At 41.3% G+C, this 14,659-nt stretch overlaps 1 protein-coding gene across 2 annotated transcripts in view; it reads left to right on the top strand.

The window, feature by feature from the left end:
• The window catches only part of iqgap3 (IQ motif containing GTPase activating protein 3), a 51,681-nt gene that overhangs the window by 14,646 nt on the left and 22,376 nt on the right, over window positions 1-14,659 (top strand). For both annotated transcript variants that reach the window (XM_073924509.1, NM_001308967.1), the window contains 16 exon segments: window positions 1,167-1,421; window positions 1,965-2,128; window positions 3,432-3,519; window positions 4,048-4,211; window positions 4,818-4,978; window positions 5,274-5,389; window positions 6,223-6,386; window positions 6,674-6,764; window positions 7,388-7,555; window positions 9,179-9,321; window positions 9,418-9,588; window positions 10,023-10,106; window positions 11,788-11,859; window positions 11,948-12,017; window positions 12,751-12,959; window positions 13,314-13,466. In XM_073924509.1, the coding sequence (XP_073780610.1) occupies window positions 1,167-1,421; window positions 1,965-2,128; window positions 3,432-3,519; window positions 4,048-4,211; window positions 4,818-4,978; window positions 5,274-5,389; window positions 6,223-6,386; window positions 6,674-6,764; window positions 7,388-7,555; window positions 9,179-9,321; window positions 9,418-9,588; window positions 10,023-10,106; window positions 11,788-11,859; window positions 11,948-12,017; window positions 12,751-12,959; window positions 13,314-13,466 (2,273 nt within the window).

The raw sequence follows: 14,659 nt of genomic DNA, 5'->3' as shown, positions 1-14,659 counted from the left end.
TTCAAATCTGCATTTGCTGACAGACAGTCTGAGCTGCTTATCAGAATTATGAGAGATGTCCGCCTGACTCTATTTAATTCGATGAACATTTTTTAGCTTTATGCCTTATGCAAAATATAAAAATACATATAAATACATTTAGATCATTTACTTTAATCATTACTATTGGAATGTGAAGAGACTTTCAACCAGCACAACAACAAATGTTTCTGAAGACAGTCACCTACTGCACCTGTAATTTGGATGGCCTCATGCTCTCGTTAGCAAGAACTTGGCGCAGATAATGCACTGTGGCCGGGTCAGGGATTCCTTGCTTCGAGAAAATTGAATAAAACCATATTTCAGGTAACTATTTTGTTATTTCTTGCATTTCGTGTTTCCAGTAAGTATTGTTAGCGCTGCGACCTGAAATGTTTGGGACTTCGTCACCTGGGTCTAGTATAGTTGCTGAAGGCAAATCAGTGAGACTTTTTTTTTTTTTTTGTGGAGGATAAATTACAAATTTGTCCATTTTATTCATTTTTATTTATTTTTTTGGTTAGCCAAAATTGTCATCCTAAACGTTAACTGCTAAACTTTGTTTAAAATATGATGCAACCCCCCCACGGAGCATGTGAGGTCCCCTTGTGGGCCAGGACCTCCCTGTTGGGAACCGCTGCATTAGCCTACATATTTAATTTCTTTTGCAGAAATAGACTATTATATGTGTGGTCATCAGATTGTAGCCATAGGTCAGAACAGAATAGCCTACCTATTATAATTTGAGACACTTTCTTGCAGGATTTCACTGAACATATTAAGCAACGAGTGTGCATCGCTTTTTAGTGCACTCTGATCTCCGTCTCCTGCGCAGCTCCCTCTCCATCTCCCTGTGGGTTCACATCCATCGCACTGATCTATTTCCACATCTAATGAAGGATCTTTATAAGAGTCACTATGAAGTGCAGAGGAGCTAAAAAAAGAGCAGACACACCGCAGACATGCTGCTTCAGACAAGCTTGTGCAGGCCACGGTTTCTGTTTGCGTCATCAGAACAAAAAAATCTTTCAGTGGCCGAATATTCTGTGCATCCTTTCTAAATATGAATATAGATATTATAGGTACACCCCTGTAATTTCCTTTATTGAGGCTGCAGCACACATTTGATGTTTGTGTTGTCTCTGCAGTGCACGCGGCTGTGATCGCCATCAATGAAGCAGTGGATCGTGGGTGTGTTCAGACCACCGCTCAGACCCTGAGAAACCCCAACGCCATGCTGAACGCCCTGCAGGACCCGCTGATGCCTGTATATCAGCAGATGCTGCAGCAGGCGCGCGTGCAGAAAGCAGCGCGGGCACGGACCAACACTTCAGAGGAGAAGGACATTTATGAGGAATATCTGACGCAGAGAGAAATACAGGACTCCATCAACACCGTCAACAGTGAGTCACATTACTGTGTAAAGCACATTTGGGTTGGATTTCAACTCTATAACAACATTACATTTCAATAAATCGTATGTAATGTTCATTTTTTATAATGCATTGACACTTGATGATTATTATTATTGTGGTAAAAAAACAGTTACGACAACTGTAGTGTTTATTTTTTGGTGGTATTTTTATAGATTCAGGGTTCTTAAAAGTGCTTGAATGTCGGACATTCCTATTTAAGGATTGGAAAGTACTTCATTTAAGCACTTTCAAGGACCCGTGTTTGTTTTAAGTTTAAGTGAATTTAGATGTGCTTGAATTAAGTGTGTGTGTGTGTGTGTGTGTGTGTGTGTGTGTGTGTGTGTGTGTGTGTGTGTGTGTGTGTGTGTGTGTGTGTGTGTGTGTGTGTGTGTGTGTGTGTGTGTGTGTGTGTGTGTGTGTGTGTGTGTGTGTGTGTGTGTGTGTGTGTGTGTGTGTGTGTGTGTGTGTGTGTGTGTGTGTGTGTGTGTGTGTGTGTGTGTGTGTGTGTGTGTGTGTGTGTGTGTGTGTCAGTGCGTGCAGCAGTGGAGCGTGTGGATGAGGCTCTGGACTGCAGTGATGCGCTGGGGTTGCTGTGTGCTCTACAGAACTCCAGCTTAGCGCTCAGAGGACTGATCCGAGATCACGCATCCTGGTACCTGGAGCAGCTAAGTGCAGACCGAGAGCAGAAAGCCCTGGTGAGACACACACACACAATCATCACTAGCTGTGGTTTCATCCAAACTAATTTAGTGCACAAAACTGGAATATTGCATGACACATCAGTGAATAAAGCAGCGTTTGAGAAACAGAACTTAAATATAATAGTCATAAATATTGCTGAGAGAAGTGTGGTTTGCAGCACTGTTGGGATTTGTTACTGTGGTGTTTGTTCTCCTCCAGACAAAAATTATCTCTATTTTTTTCATATCAGTCTGTCGATAGTCATCATGATAAATGTCAAATCTTGATATCTCTCAATTTTATAGGATTTCCAGCACGCCAGTTCCATTGTGCAGCTGATTTAGCACATCTTGTGAAATGTTTTAGCTGTCTGACAATATACATAATAAACAAAAGAACAATCTTGATCGACTGTATAATATTGTTCAACATCCGAGCAAAGTGAAACAGGTTTGGACCAAGTAAAAGGTGAGTTAATTGTGACAGAACTTTCCATTTTGGATGACCTCTCCTTTTAATGGCGAGTATTTAGGGATGCTAATGATTACTTGATAATCCATTGATTGTCAATAACCCTTTAATCAATAGTCCTTATTAATGACTGATTAAGCATTGAATTTTAAGTGTTTAGTTCTGTTTTGCGCTGAGATGCCATCGTGCAGTTATGCTCATCAGTCACGGAGGATGACGTTGTTATGATGACTGCGCCGGCGTGATCTTCTTGCAGTCAAACAATGCAAAACTGCTTTAAAGTGTAGTGTACACATTACAGCCTCACATTTGACAAGCTCTGAGTGAGTGGGCGTAACCGTGGTGAACTATTGATTTTCAAGACAGCCTCGCTGCAGCCAATCATAAGCATTTGATCCGGGCACGTTAAGGATGCCGCAGGTTTTCTAGCTCACTGACGTTAACAAGATTATACCCCTGGGTATCGAAATTTTGGTACCGAACGAAAATGATTTTTTCGATACTCGATAGTATCGAGACAATTTGGTCGGTGCTTAAAGTATCGAACTCGATACCCAGCCCTCGGAAGAAGAATACTGAAGCATTTTAAAACCAACTGGTGGAGGTCTGAGGCCTTTTACATTTCACATCTGCAACAATGGAGAGCTGCAGACCAATATTAACGATTCAAAGAGCCTCTCACACACTTCTATCTGATCATCAGCCATCAAAAACACATGAGAGCGCACGCACAGACTTCACTCTCTAAAGCTGTCCACAATGTGCATAAAAATAGGTAGATGCAGACATAGTTAGTGTTCAGTGATAAAGCAGCGCCCCCTGCTGACTGAAGTGTGTGTTTGTCAGGATCTGGGCTGTGTGGATCCTCTGGAGAGAGAAGAACTGCAGGAGGGCATCAACATGGCCAATGAGGACGCGAAGAGAGACCAAACCAGTGAGTGACGCCTCTGACACACACACTCACACACACATTGACATTAGGGCTGTATGATGTATTAGGAAATGTCTTAGTTGTGTAAGTTTGTTTCTCACAGACTTGCGCTCTGCATGGCGGCATTTTCTTCAGCAGAAATGTATTTTTATAATGTCAGTCATGTTTTTGCATCTGTCGCTATGGTGACACACAGGCGTCTGACGCTCCGCCCTCCTCTGAAAAGAGCACTATCTCATTTGAATTTAAAGCGACAGTCACCAGAACGCAACAATTAGGATCAAAGCCTGAAATGTTCCGTTTCAGAGAGTCAGAGGACATTATCTGTGTGCTGTTCTCAGCTCAAACTCAAACACACACACACTCTAGACACACACACAGCAGAGATGCATTTCAAAAATGGGACGAATAGGTCTCTAAGGGGCTGATAATATTGCCCACAGCAGTTTTTACTTTTATGAACTTAAAACTCAGACCTCTTAATCGTACATTAATCATTGGTGTTAAATCTTTGTGTGCGTGTGTGTGCAGTGCAGCAGGCGGTGTGTAAAATAAACGAGGCTGTTCGGCGTGGAGAAGCTCGTCAGACGGTTCGTGCTCTGATGAATCCAGACGCTCATCTGCCAGATGTCTATCCGTTTGCAGCAGAGCTTTACCAGAGAGAGCTGGCACCACTGCAGCGCCAGTGCCCGCAGGTAACACACACACACTTCACAGTGCCCGCAGGTAACACACACACACTTCACAGTGCCTGCAGGTAACACACACACACTTCACAGTGCCCACAGGTAACACACACACACAAAACACACACACACTTCACAGTGCCCACAGGTAACACACACACACAAAACACACACACACACACACACTTCACAGTGCCTGCAGGTAACACACACACACTTCACAGTGCCCACAGGTAACACACACACACACACATTTCACAGTGCCCACAGGTAACACACACACAAACCAGTACTGAACCTCTGAATTGCAGTTTCTATTTGTGTGTGAGCGTCTGTGCATTTGTGCTTCTTTTTGTGTGTGTGTGTGTGCGCGCGCAATTTTGTAATTCTGTGTGTGTGTGTGTCTGTCTGTGTGTGTAATTCCTTGTGTGTGTATGTGTGCGTATCTGCAATTCTGTGAATCTGTGTGAGTGTGTGGGATTTGTGTGTATCCATCCATCCATGCGTGCGTGCGTGTGTTTGTTTCATTGTGATTGTGTGTGTGTGCGCATGTGTGTGTGCACATTTGTGATTGTGTGTGTGTGTGTGTGTGTGTGTGTGTGTGTGTGTGTTCAGGCTGAGCTGCAGCAGGAGGAGCTGTATGTAGCAGTAGAGATGCTCTCTGCAGTGGCTCTGGTCAATCAGGCTCTGGAGGTCCGAGATTTCGGAGCGTTCAGTTCTACAGTGATCAGTCCTGCAGCCGGACTCACAGACATCGATGACAGTCTGATTCAGAGGTAATAATAATCCTGTATTGCTGTATTGCACTTTTAAAACTTCATTCTCAAAGTGCTTTACACTTTAAAAATACGAGGAGAGCAAAAAAACAGTTATAAAGAAGATAAACATTAGATATAAAATATAAAACAAGTCATAAACATTGTAAATATACATATCAAAGCTACACATTGGACACATACAGATGCCTAATTTCTTGTCATTAATTGATCAGTGTCTTGTGCTAAAATGATGATAATTTGCTGGCCTACTCCTGCCTCGGCTTGTGATCAGTCATAATGAGTGTGTGTTCAGGTATTTCGAGGAGCTGTGTGAGCTGAAGCGGAGCGCTGGAAAATCTCTTCTGTCCTGGAATGATCTGCAGACGGGCCTGAACGCTGTCAACACTTCTGCTCATGAGGAGCACGAACGTCAGTCCGCTTTTGTTGTGCTTATTTTACTAGTGGCTTATAGCAGCTTTACTAAGGAAATATTTAAAAAGGTCTAGTTGTTTATCAGTGTTTTTGTTTATATGGTTTTGCTACAATGCATGATTATTAAAAGGGAGCTGTTATGCAAAAATCACTTATGCAGGGTTGAGTGTCAGCAGTGTGTGATTATATATCCAGCATCTAATGGTGGACATGAATTACGTGAACAGTCTGCAGAAACACTGTGATTGACATTCTCCCTCTGTAAGCCCCGCCCACTAGTGGGCATCTCTCCATCTCATTAGCATGTCCAGCAGCCCTGAGTGAGAAGCAGCCGTCTGTCCATTAGCCATTAAAGTGTTTGAGCTGCTGAAGATGATGTCAGCATAGACTAAGAGGATTATAGATGTGGAGGTGTAGATGAACAGAGACAGGAGCCACATAGACTGACAGAAGCATCAACACACACACACACCTGACCAGCACTGCCAACACACACACTGCTGTTTTACATCTGTCATTTTGGCATCTGTAGCTCCGCCCTTTTCTAAAAAGAGCACAATCTCATTTGCATTTAAAGCGACAGTCACCAAAACCCCACAGGGGCAGTTTCAGAGAGCTGGAGAACATTATCTGTGTGATATTCTCAGCTCAAACTTCACTACACCTTTATCAGACTTATTTTACATTTCAAGCGCTTATGATTGTAAATTATATACTGAATACTCTTTCCCAATGCTGCTGATTTGGCATTTAAGTATCACATAGATAGCAGCTTTACTGACTGTGTGGTTGTTGTTGTTGTTGTTGTTGTTGTTGTTGTTGTTCTCCAGAGATTGTGACCATCGGTCTGATCAATCAGGCTCTGAGTCGCAGTGACCCTCAGAAGACTCTTTCTGCGCTCATGCTGCCCTCTAGTGGCCTGGAGGACGTCCAGCCACTCAATGCCAGACGCTACCATGACCTGCTGATCCGCGCACGCAGACACAAGGCCGAGGTGTGCAGATTTAATTCTATAGCGCTTTTCATGAATTGGATATAAAATAAATAAGTTAATAAGAAAATAAATAAGTTCTATTACAGTATTTAAACAAAGTATAGTTGAGATATTTCAGTTGATTTTTTTATGCATTAAAATGACTGGAAACGTATCTAGTGTAAAAAGCCCAACACAGATCAGAAAAGTAAATAAAAGTTACACTAAAATTAAAATACGCTGTTTTTCCTTAATGTTTCTCCACTTCCTGTCTGACCGTGTTCCCGTTTCTGTTTGTGTTACTCTAGTTGAGCCGAGACCCTGGAGCTGAGCTCTGGTTGGCTGACATTCAGGAAGGTGTGAGAATGGCCAATCAGGACACTCAGAAAGCCCTGAAGAGTGAGTGAACACACACACACACACATATTATATGATTATTATAATGTAGTTTTCTTTTATTTATTTATTTATTTTTAAGTGCTCTTTATAGAAACCAATGCTGATTTCATTTAGCAGATGCTTTATCCATTTCTGTGGATAAAATAAGCTCTTCACATTATCACAGTGTATACAGTGGGTACGGAAAATAATCAGACCCCCTTGAGTTGTTTACTCTGTTATGTTGCAGCTCTTTGTTAAAATCGTTTAAGTTGATTTTTCTTCCTCAGTGTACACACGTCCGCCCTTATTGACAAAACAAAATTAGCAGAATTAATAAAAAAGAAAGACTGAAATATCACATGGTGCTAAGTGTTCAAACCCTTGCTGATTTTTTTTTTTTTTTGCATGATTTAGTAGTAATTACTATTACTATGACGAGTCTAAATTATTTATTTGTTTTTTTACTTTTCCCTCCTCCGAGCATACAGAAAGCGGAGAGTGTGTGCTGCAAGTGGTTTGTCAAGTCCACTCACGTGTGTGAAGCACACTAAACATTGCACTGTGTTCTCCAAGGGGAATGTTGGTGCATATGGAGAGGAAAAGTGTCACCTGTTTGTTTGTTTGTGTGTGTGTGTGTGCAGTGTGTCTGGGTCTAGCAGCAGTCAATCAGGCGGTGAAAGAGTGTAAAGCGTCTCAGACGTTGCGTGTTCTGCGTCTACCTGAGGTGGCGCTGCGGAGCGTGGTGTCGGAGTGTGCTGATGGGTATCAGACGGAGCTGACTGCACTTCTCCGCGCAAAAACACTGGAGGGTCAGTCAAACACACACACCTGTTAGCTTTGCATTTACTTTACAATTTTAATATTCTGTTTTAAATTCCACATAAAATCCAAATGTTAATTTCTTACTATTTTTTTTTCTTTTTTTTGCTTGCAGTCTTAAAGTTACAATGAAATCTCAATATACTCTTATTTGTATGTGTATGCAGGAGTGCTTCTTATAAATGATCTATTTATGCACTTATTATTTTGTAAAATTCATTTGCCCTCAAAATCGCACCTAAAAAAAATGGAATCGCATTTCATAAATTTTTCTCCCCCCCTCAAAACGACTTTTCTTCACTTCTGGTGACATGGAATTCTTTTAGGGCGGGGCTCAGTGCTTTAGGGTGGAGCTATCAGTGCTTTAAGGCGGGGCTATCAGTGCTTTAGGGCAGGGCTATCAGTGCTTTAGGGTGGAGCTATCAGTGCTTTAAGGCGGGGCTATCAGTGCTTTAGGGCAGGGCTATCAGTGCTTTAAGGTGGAGCTATCAGTGCTTTAAGGCGGGGCTACCAGTGCTTTAGGGCAGGGCTATCAGTGCTTTAGGGTGGAGCTATCAGTGCTTTAAGGCGGGGCTACCAGTGCTTTAGGGCAGGGCTATCAGTGCTTTAGGGTGGAGCTATCAGTGCTTTAAGGCAGGGCTATCAGTGCTTTAAGGCGGGGCTATCAGTGCTTTAGGGCAGGGCTATCAGTGCTTTAGGGTGGAGCTATCAGTGCTTTAAGGCGGGGCTATCAGTGCTTTAGGGCAGGGCTATCAGTGCTTTAGGGTGGAGCTATCAGTGCTTTAAGGCGGGGCTATCAGTGCTTTAGGGCAGGGCTAACAGTGCTTTAGGGTGGAGCTATCAGTGCTTTAAGGCGGGGCTATCAGTGCTTTAGGGCAGGGCTATCAGTGCTTTAGGGTGGAGCTATCAGTGCTTTAGGGCGGTAGCTATTAGTGGTTTAGGGCAGGGCTATCAGTGCTTTTGGGCGGGGCTTTTAGTGCTTTAGAGTGGAGCTATCCGTGCTTTAAGGCGGGGTTATCAGTGGTTTAGGGCGGAGCTATCAGTGGTTTAGGGCGAAGCTATCAGTGGTTTAGGGCGAGGCTATCAATGCTTTAGAGTGGAGCTATCAGGATGTTGTTTCTGCTCTGCCTTTTTCCATTAAATTTTTCTTAATTTTGTTAGCAATACCCATCTTCCAACTGTCCAATTGGTTCACAAAGGACAAAATCATGGACCGCCCTACAGTTTTTGTTTCTAATTTCAAGAGTGTATCAATGTATGTCATTATGATAGAGAAATTAAGGACCATCTTTTCATTTCATCGTAAGTTGAACAATTAATCAGTTAATCCACTGAAAAATATCTGCCCAACTGCTTCCCCTAGGGAACGGCAGACCTTCTATGATTGCTCTGATTGGGTGAAATATTCTTAGGCACACCCCTCCCAACATAAATTTGCTGTGAGAGGCGGAGCTCAAATTAACCCCGCCTCTTACTTCATATTAAATTTGAGTTTGCAAATACATCATCAGAGAGTATACACCATACATTAGTCTGAAAATCAGACTATTGCTGATTCTTAGTTTTGTGTGTGTGTGTGTGTGTGTGTGTGTGTGTGTGTGTGTGTTGATCAGGAGACAACAGAAGTCCGTGGATGAGGACCAAACTGGCGGACAGCAGCTCTTATTTCTTCCACCTGCAGAAACTGGAGGGCAGCTGGGAAAGACCTCAAGGGTTCGTCCAGAACAGCACTTTCCTGACCCACGAGGAGATTCAGGTGAGACGCACCTGAACCAGGACAACACACTGAGGCTGTGTGCAATTAATCGAAAGCCTATTTTCTGTGTGTGCTCAAATGTGTTTGTTCCTGCAGGCCGTGTGCAGTGGTGTAACTGCAGCTCACAGTAGAGATGTGCAGTGGAGGGCCAGTGAGCCGCTAGTGCTGCAGCTGCAGGCGCGCATGCGAGGGTTTCTGCTGCGGCTCAAGCTGCAGGAGCGTCTGCATTTCCTCAACACACAGCTGCCCGCCGTCATCACCATACAGGTGACGCTCGCCTACACACACAAACAACATCAGACTGCACCACACAGGGTTAAACCACGACTTTATCATCCGCTTCATGCTTAAAGGAAATCAAATATACTTAAAAATAAGTTACACTTTCACAGCAAATTATCATGATTTTAACTTGATATTCTGATATATAAATGTTTTTAAATTAATTAAGTCTTGTGTGTTGTTCAGATTGACTCCCCTTGCGTTATGTTGGTGTTGTTTTGCCACATCGACTTCGATTATAATCACATTTATTGATTGCAGACAGCTCTACAACTCTATTTAATCGTGAAATGAATCAATCTCTAATTTAATGTGATGCATTGTGTCTCCATCTCTGATGTGTGTTGTTATTGTGTGTGTCTATATATTATTTAATACTGTTGAAGTGCAGAGTGTTACAGTGCTGTGTTTGTGTTCAGTCTCACTGGAGGAGATTCACACAGCAGAGGGAATACAAGCGCAGACTGCAGTATCTCTACCGCAACTGGAGAGCTATTGTTAAGGTAATGAACCAAAGGTCGAGTTTTAAGACAAAACCATTTTTGTTTCTGTATACTAGTGCATAGTATTATGTTATAGCAATATAATCTGTTTGTGGTGTGTGAAATATTGGAGTAAAATCCTAAATAGTTTTCTGGGAGGTTTTATTAAAGGGATAGTTCACGCAGAAGTGTAAAGCCTGGCATGATTTAACGTCGACTTGTTCCAAACCAGTTTCTTGTTTTGTTAAAAACAAAAGATAAAGTGGAAAACAAATTTAATGTGTGGTTCATAATCAGGACCAGGCAGAATCTGCTGACATTGTTTTGTAATTTCTTACAGAGTTTTGTAAAATAAAAAATAAAAAATCTGCAGGTTTATGTAAAATGATTTTGAGAGTACATTAACTAAAGACTTGCCACATTAAATTAAATATAATAAATTTATAACTTGCAAGTCTGTCATATATCTATTAAAAGACAGAAAATATATAAAATATATATTATATAGAAAATATTATTATTTTTAATATGATATAAAATATTATACTTTGTTTATAAATTGTATTTGAAATAAACATATTCAATAGTAATGCAGTAATAAATATATATTTACGCATGTCTACACAAGTAAATAAATAGGCTCAATGATGGATTAAAAAAAAATCTTTGAGTTTCTGCAGATTTCCTATGGGCCTGTAATTAAACTTTAGACCAGGGGTTCTCAACCTTTTTCCTTCGGGGCCCACTTCTTTCTACGATCAATTTTTGAAGGCCCCCCTGTCCGACATTTTCTCTAAAAATGTTTGTTTAAATGCTCATTTAAACCTTTACATACAGTAAGACAGCCTAGATCTGTTGAAACGTGTCGATCTGATGGCGGTTGAGTTTGCAGCTATTTGTTATTGGGAGATCGCTGACAGGAACAGTGTACAGCTCCACCAGAGCTCGTCTGAAGCTCATATGCATTTATTTTACATTCTATGACAGAAACGGCATTGAGCCTCGCTAGATCCTCCTGTATGGGCGTCTGTCTGTTATAAAACACTCGCATGACATTAATTTGGTCAACTGTATGAATGAATTAAACAGTTCACAAAAAAATACACAGAGAGAGACTTGCATAGCTTGTGAATGAACAGGCTTGCGTGTACTAGCTGCTGACTGAGGCTGTTTTTGTGCCGGGTTTTTAAAGTAATCAATCAGGGAACACGAGAGAGTGTTTTACTTTGAATAATTTTATAAAGCATATTAATAATGAAGTCCCAAAATTATAGTAGAATATTGAGAGTTCATTTTAAGCTATCTTGCAGCCCACCTGAAGGATCGGTGAGGCCCACTAGTGGGCTGGGGCCCACACGTTGAGAATTCCTGGTTTAGACAGTATTTTCTTAAGATTATCTCTGTATAATGGATATTAAATACAACCAGAGCCGTTCTATAGACGCCCCCTGCTGGAAGAGAATGAGCTTTACACTTTTGACCAGCATGTCAGCTGTTTTAGTTTTATTTGCTTTGTATTTTGATATATGTATGTTTTAAATCACACATTCTCCAATAATAAAGCATGTCAGAGATATGTGTGGTTCATGATTAAATTGCCGTTATAACCTCTAATTCAAAATCCTTTCATTGCATCACTACACAACATCCATAGATACATGCATGTGTGGTTAAGCTGGTGTGTGTTTCTCTGTACTGTCAGATTCAGGCCACAGTGAAGATGTGGATCGCCCGCAGGAGATATCTGGCCCGTCTGGCGTACTTCAGGAGACACGTGAGTGCACACACCGCCATAATAATGAGTGTGCGTATGTGTGTGTGTGTGTGTGTGTGTGTGTTCATAGAGTTTATTTATCTGTCAGGTTGGAGCCATCATCCGGATCCAGGCCTTCTTCAGAGCCAGTAGAACCCGAGAGGAGTATCGCCTACTGGGTCAGTCACTGAATACATAAACATGATAAACTTAACATCAAGTCTTGGAGATATATATATTCTGTTCTGCTCACCAAGGCTGCATATGTGATCAAAACTAATGTAAACGTTTTTGTGGTTTAGAAAGCTGTTTCCTATGAATGAATGAAATATTATGAATGAATGTATTAGATTATTATAATTAATACGGGTGCATTATGTAGGACCTAGTGGTGGAAATGGGTATTGCAGTGCAGATTCAAATGTTGAAGAGGGTTTTTTTCACCCGACCACTTCAACAACATGACACACAATCAAGTTGCCAGATTGACAACTCCTGTGAGTGACCATGCCTAAAGATAGTCTTACACTGTAATCTGCTCAGTTATTTATTATTTGCTAATTAACAGCGACCTCTTGTGGATTTATAACTCTGAATCTGCGTCTGATTTCGGAGGCGGCTGCCTTCCTCTATAGGGAGCATTTTCAGCTGCGTCTGCACACATTGATAGCCTTCATGGGTGAAATTAAATGCACTGTTTTCCATCATCTGGCAACCCGGGGTTCTGAAATATTGTGTTTGTGTAATCGCCAGTGTTTTGCATAATTGCCAGTGTTTGTTTATTAATTTAATATGTGTGTAATCGCCAGTGTTCGTGTAATCGCCTGTGCTTTGCATAATTGCCAGTGTTTGTTTATTGCATACTCATCAGTGTTTAATGTGTTTGTAATCATCATTGTTTATTGTGTTCAGTTCACTCCAGCACTCCTCCTCTGTCTGTGGTGCGCAAGTTTGCTCATCTGCTGGAGTTCGGGGACAGTGATATCCGGCAGGAGGGAGAGCTGCTGCGCCTCAGAGAGGACGTGGTGAGAACCATACGAGCAAACCGGCAGCTGGAGGCCGACCTGGACCTGATGGACTTGAAGATCGGCCTGCTGGTGCGCAACAGAGTCACGCTGCAGGTCAGAGAGACACCATCCTGACAGACATACTACAGCAGAGAGTTAAAGCAGACCTGTTCTGACTCTTTCTACCAGATGAGTCTCCGAGCGTGGAGTGAAGTTTGAGCTCATAATAGCACTAGCTCTAGCTAACTGACCCTTTCAGGCTTTGATCCGAATTATGGAGTTTGGTTATGTGCTCTTTTCTACAAACACCTGTGTGTCACCATAGTGACGGATGTAAAACAGGACCAATGTTATCTGTGTGAAGAGTGTCAAATGTGTACATCAGTGTGTCAGAATGCATAAGTCTATGAGGATTTTTTTTAGGAATCGCTTTACTGAATCAATCAATGACTGACTGTGTGTGCGCAGGAGGTAGTGTCTCACTGTAAGAAGCTCACCAAGAAGAATAAGGAGCAGCTGAGTGACATGATGGCGCTGGACAAACACAAGGGTCTGAAGGCTCTCAGTAAAGAGAAGAGGGAGAAACTGGAGGCCTATCAGCACCTCTTCTACCTGCTGCAGGTACACGCACACACTCAGATGTATTTTATGCAGTGAAATATGCTTATTATATGTTCCTCCACCACTCCTATTCCTAACCCAACCCTGACAGCACATCTGTGGACAATCTGAATGTAAATAAAACTGTTAATTATGATATTTAAGCATTTTGAATTACAAGGACATTAGGCATGTCCTTATAAACCACTTCAATGTTGTATTTCTTGGATCATAAAATGACATTATACAAATTTGTCCTCTGGGGTCCGTTCTTCGTACGTGGATTACTCGGTTAGCTGGATTTGGATATTGACGATTTGACACGATCCAGGATCGTTTCGTTCTTCAAAGCTGATCCGAGAGTTGTTGTCATGGCAACAATTCTGCTAGGTCAAACCTGGTCGGGAGCAGGTTCAATTCATATAAACAGGATTAAATCGGCTCAGTTCAAGCAAAGATAATACAGAAGGTATGTTCCGAATTCTGATATTTTCTTACAGTAGTAGTTATATACACTTGGGAAAATGGTACATATTTTTTAACTATATATATATAAAGTTATAGTCATTAATAAAATAAATAAAGTTATGCATATTAATAAAACGTATGCAATCTGCACCCCCGAAATGAAAGTACAAAGACTGCCACCTGGTGGTGCAAAGAGAAAACCTATTGATATGAACTTTTTAGATCGCTTTAGTACAAATTGTGTATAATAGAAATGCAGAATATGTGACTTTTTTTTTTTAAAGCAATAATACATTTATGCAGTCATGAACATGTTTTGATAGTTAATATGCCAGTGATTTGATGCTTCACAAAAGTTGCAGACGCCTTTACCAATATCAAAATGCTTTTGTAAACAACCAGTTATTCTTTACACCGATTAAAAAACGGCTACTATTATAAAGAAAATCTTTTCTAAATGTAGAACTAAATACACTGATTTGCATTGAAATACATGATGAATACTCTTGTCTTGACAAATGAAAGTGTAAAGCCTGCAGCTCACAACAAATGTGGAAGGTTATTGCGTGTCATATTTAACAAACCGTTTACTGCTAATTTGATGTAATTTTGCTCACATGGATAATTGAATATTAATCAGATGATGTCATTACGCTGCTGTGCCGTCAGCCAATCGCTGCATTGCTGATCATGATTTCGAGGATTGATAGATCTGTCCTTCACAACACACGCAGATCTCAGATCAG

Source organism: Danio rerio, chromosome 16 (assembly GCF_049306965.1).
Source record: "Danio rerio strain Tuebingen ecotype United States chromosome 16, GRCz12tu, whole genome shotgun sequence".
In the NCBI taxonomy this organism is placed as follows: domain Eukaryota; kingdom Metazoa; phylum Chordata; class Actinopteri; order Cypriniformes; family Danionidae; genus Danio; species Danio rerio.
The sequence above is the reverse complement of the archived record's forward strand: the minus strand, read 5'-3'. Positions and strand labels throughout refer to the sequence as shown.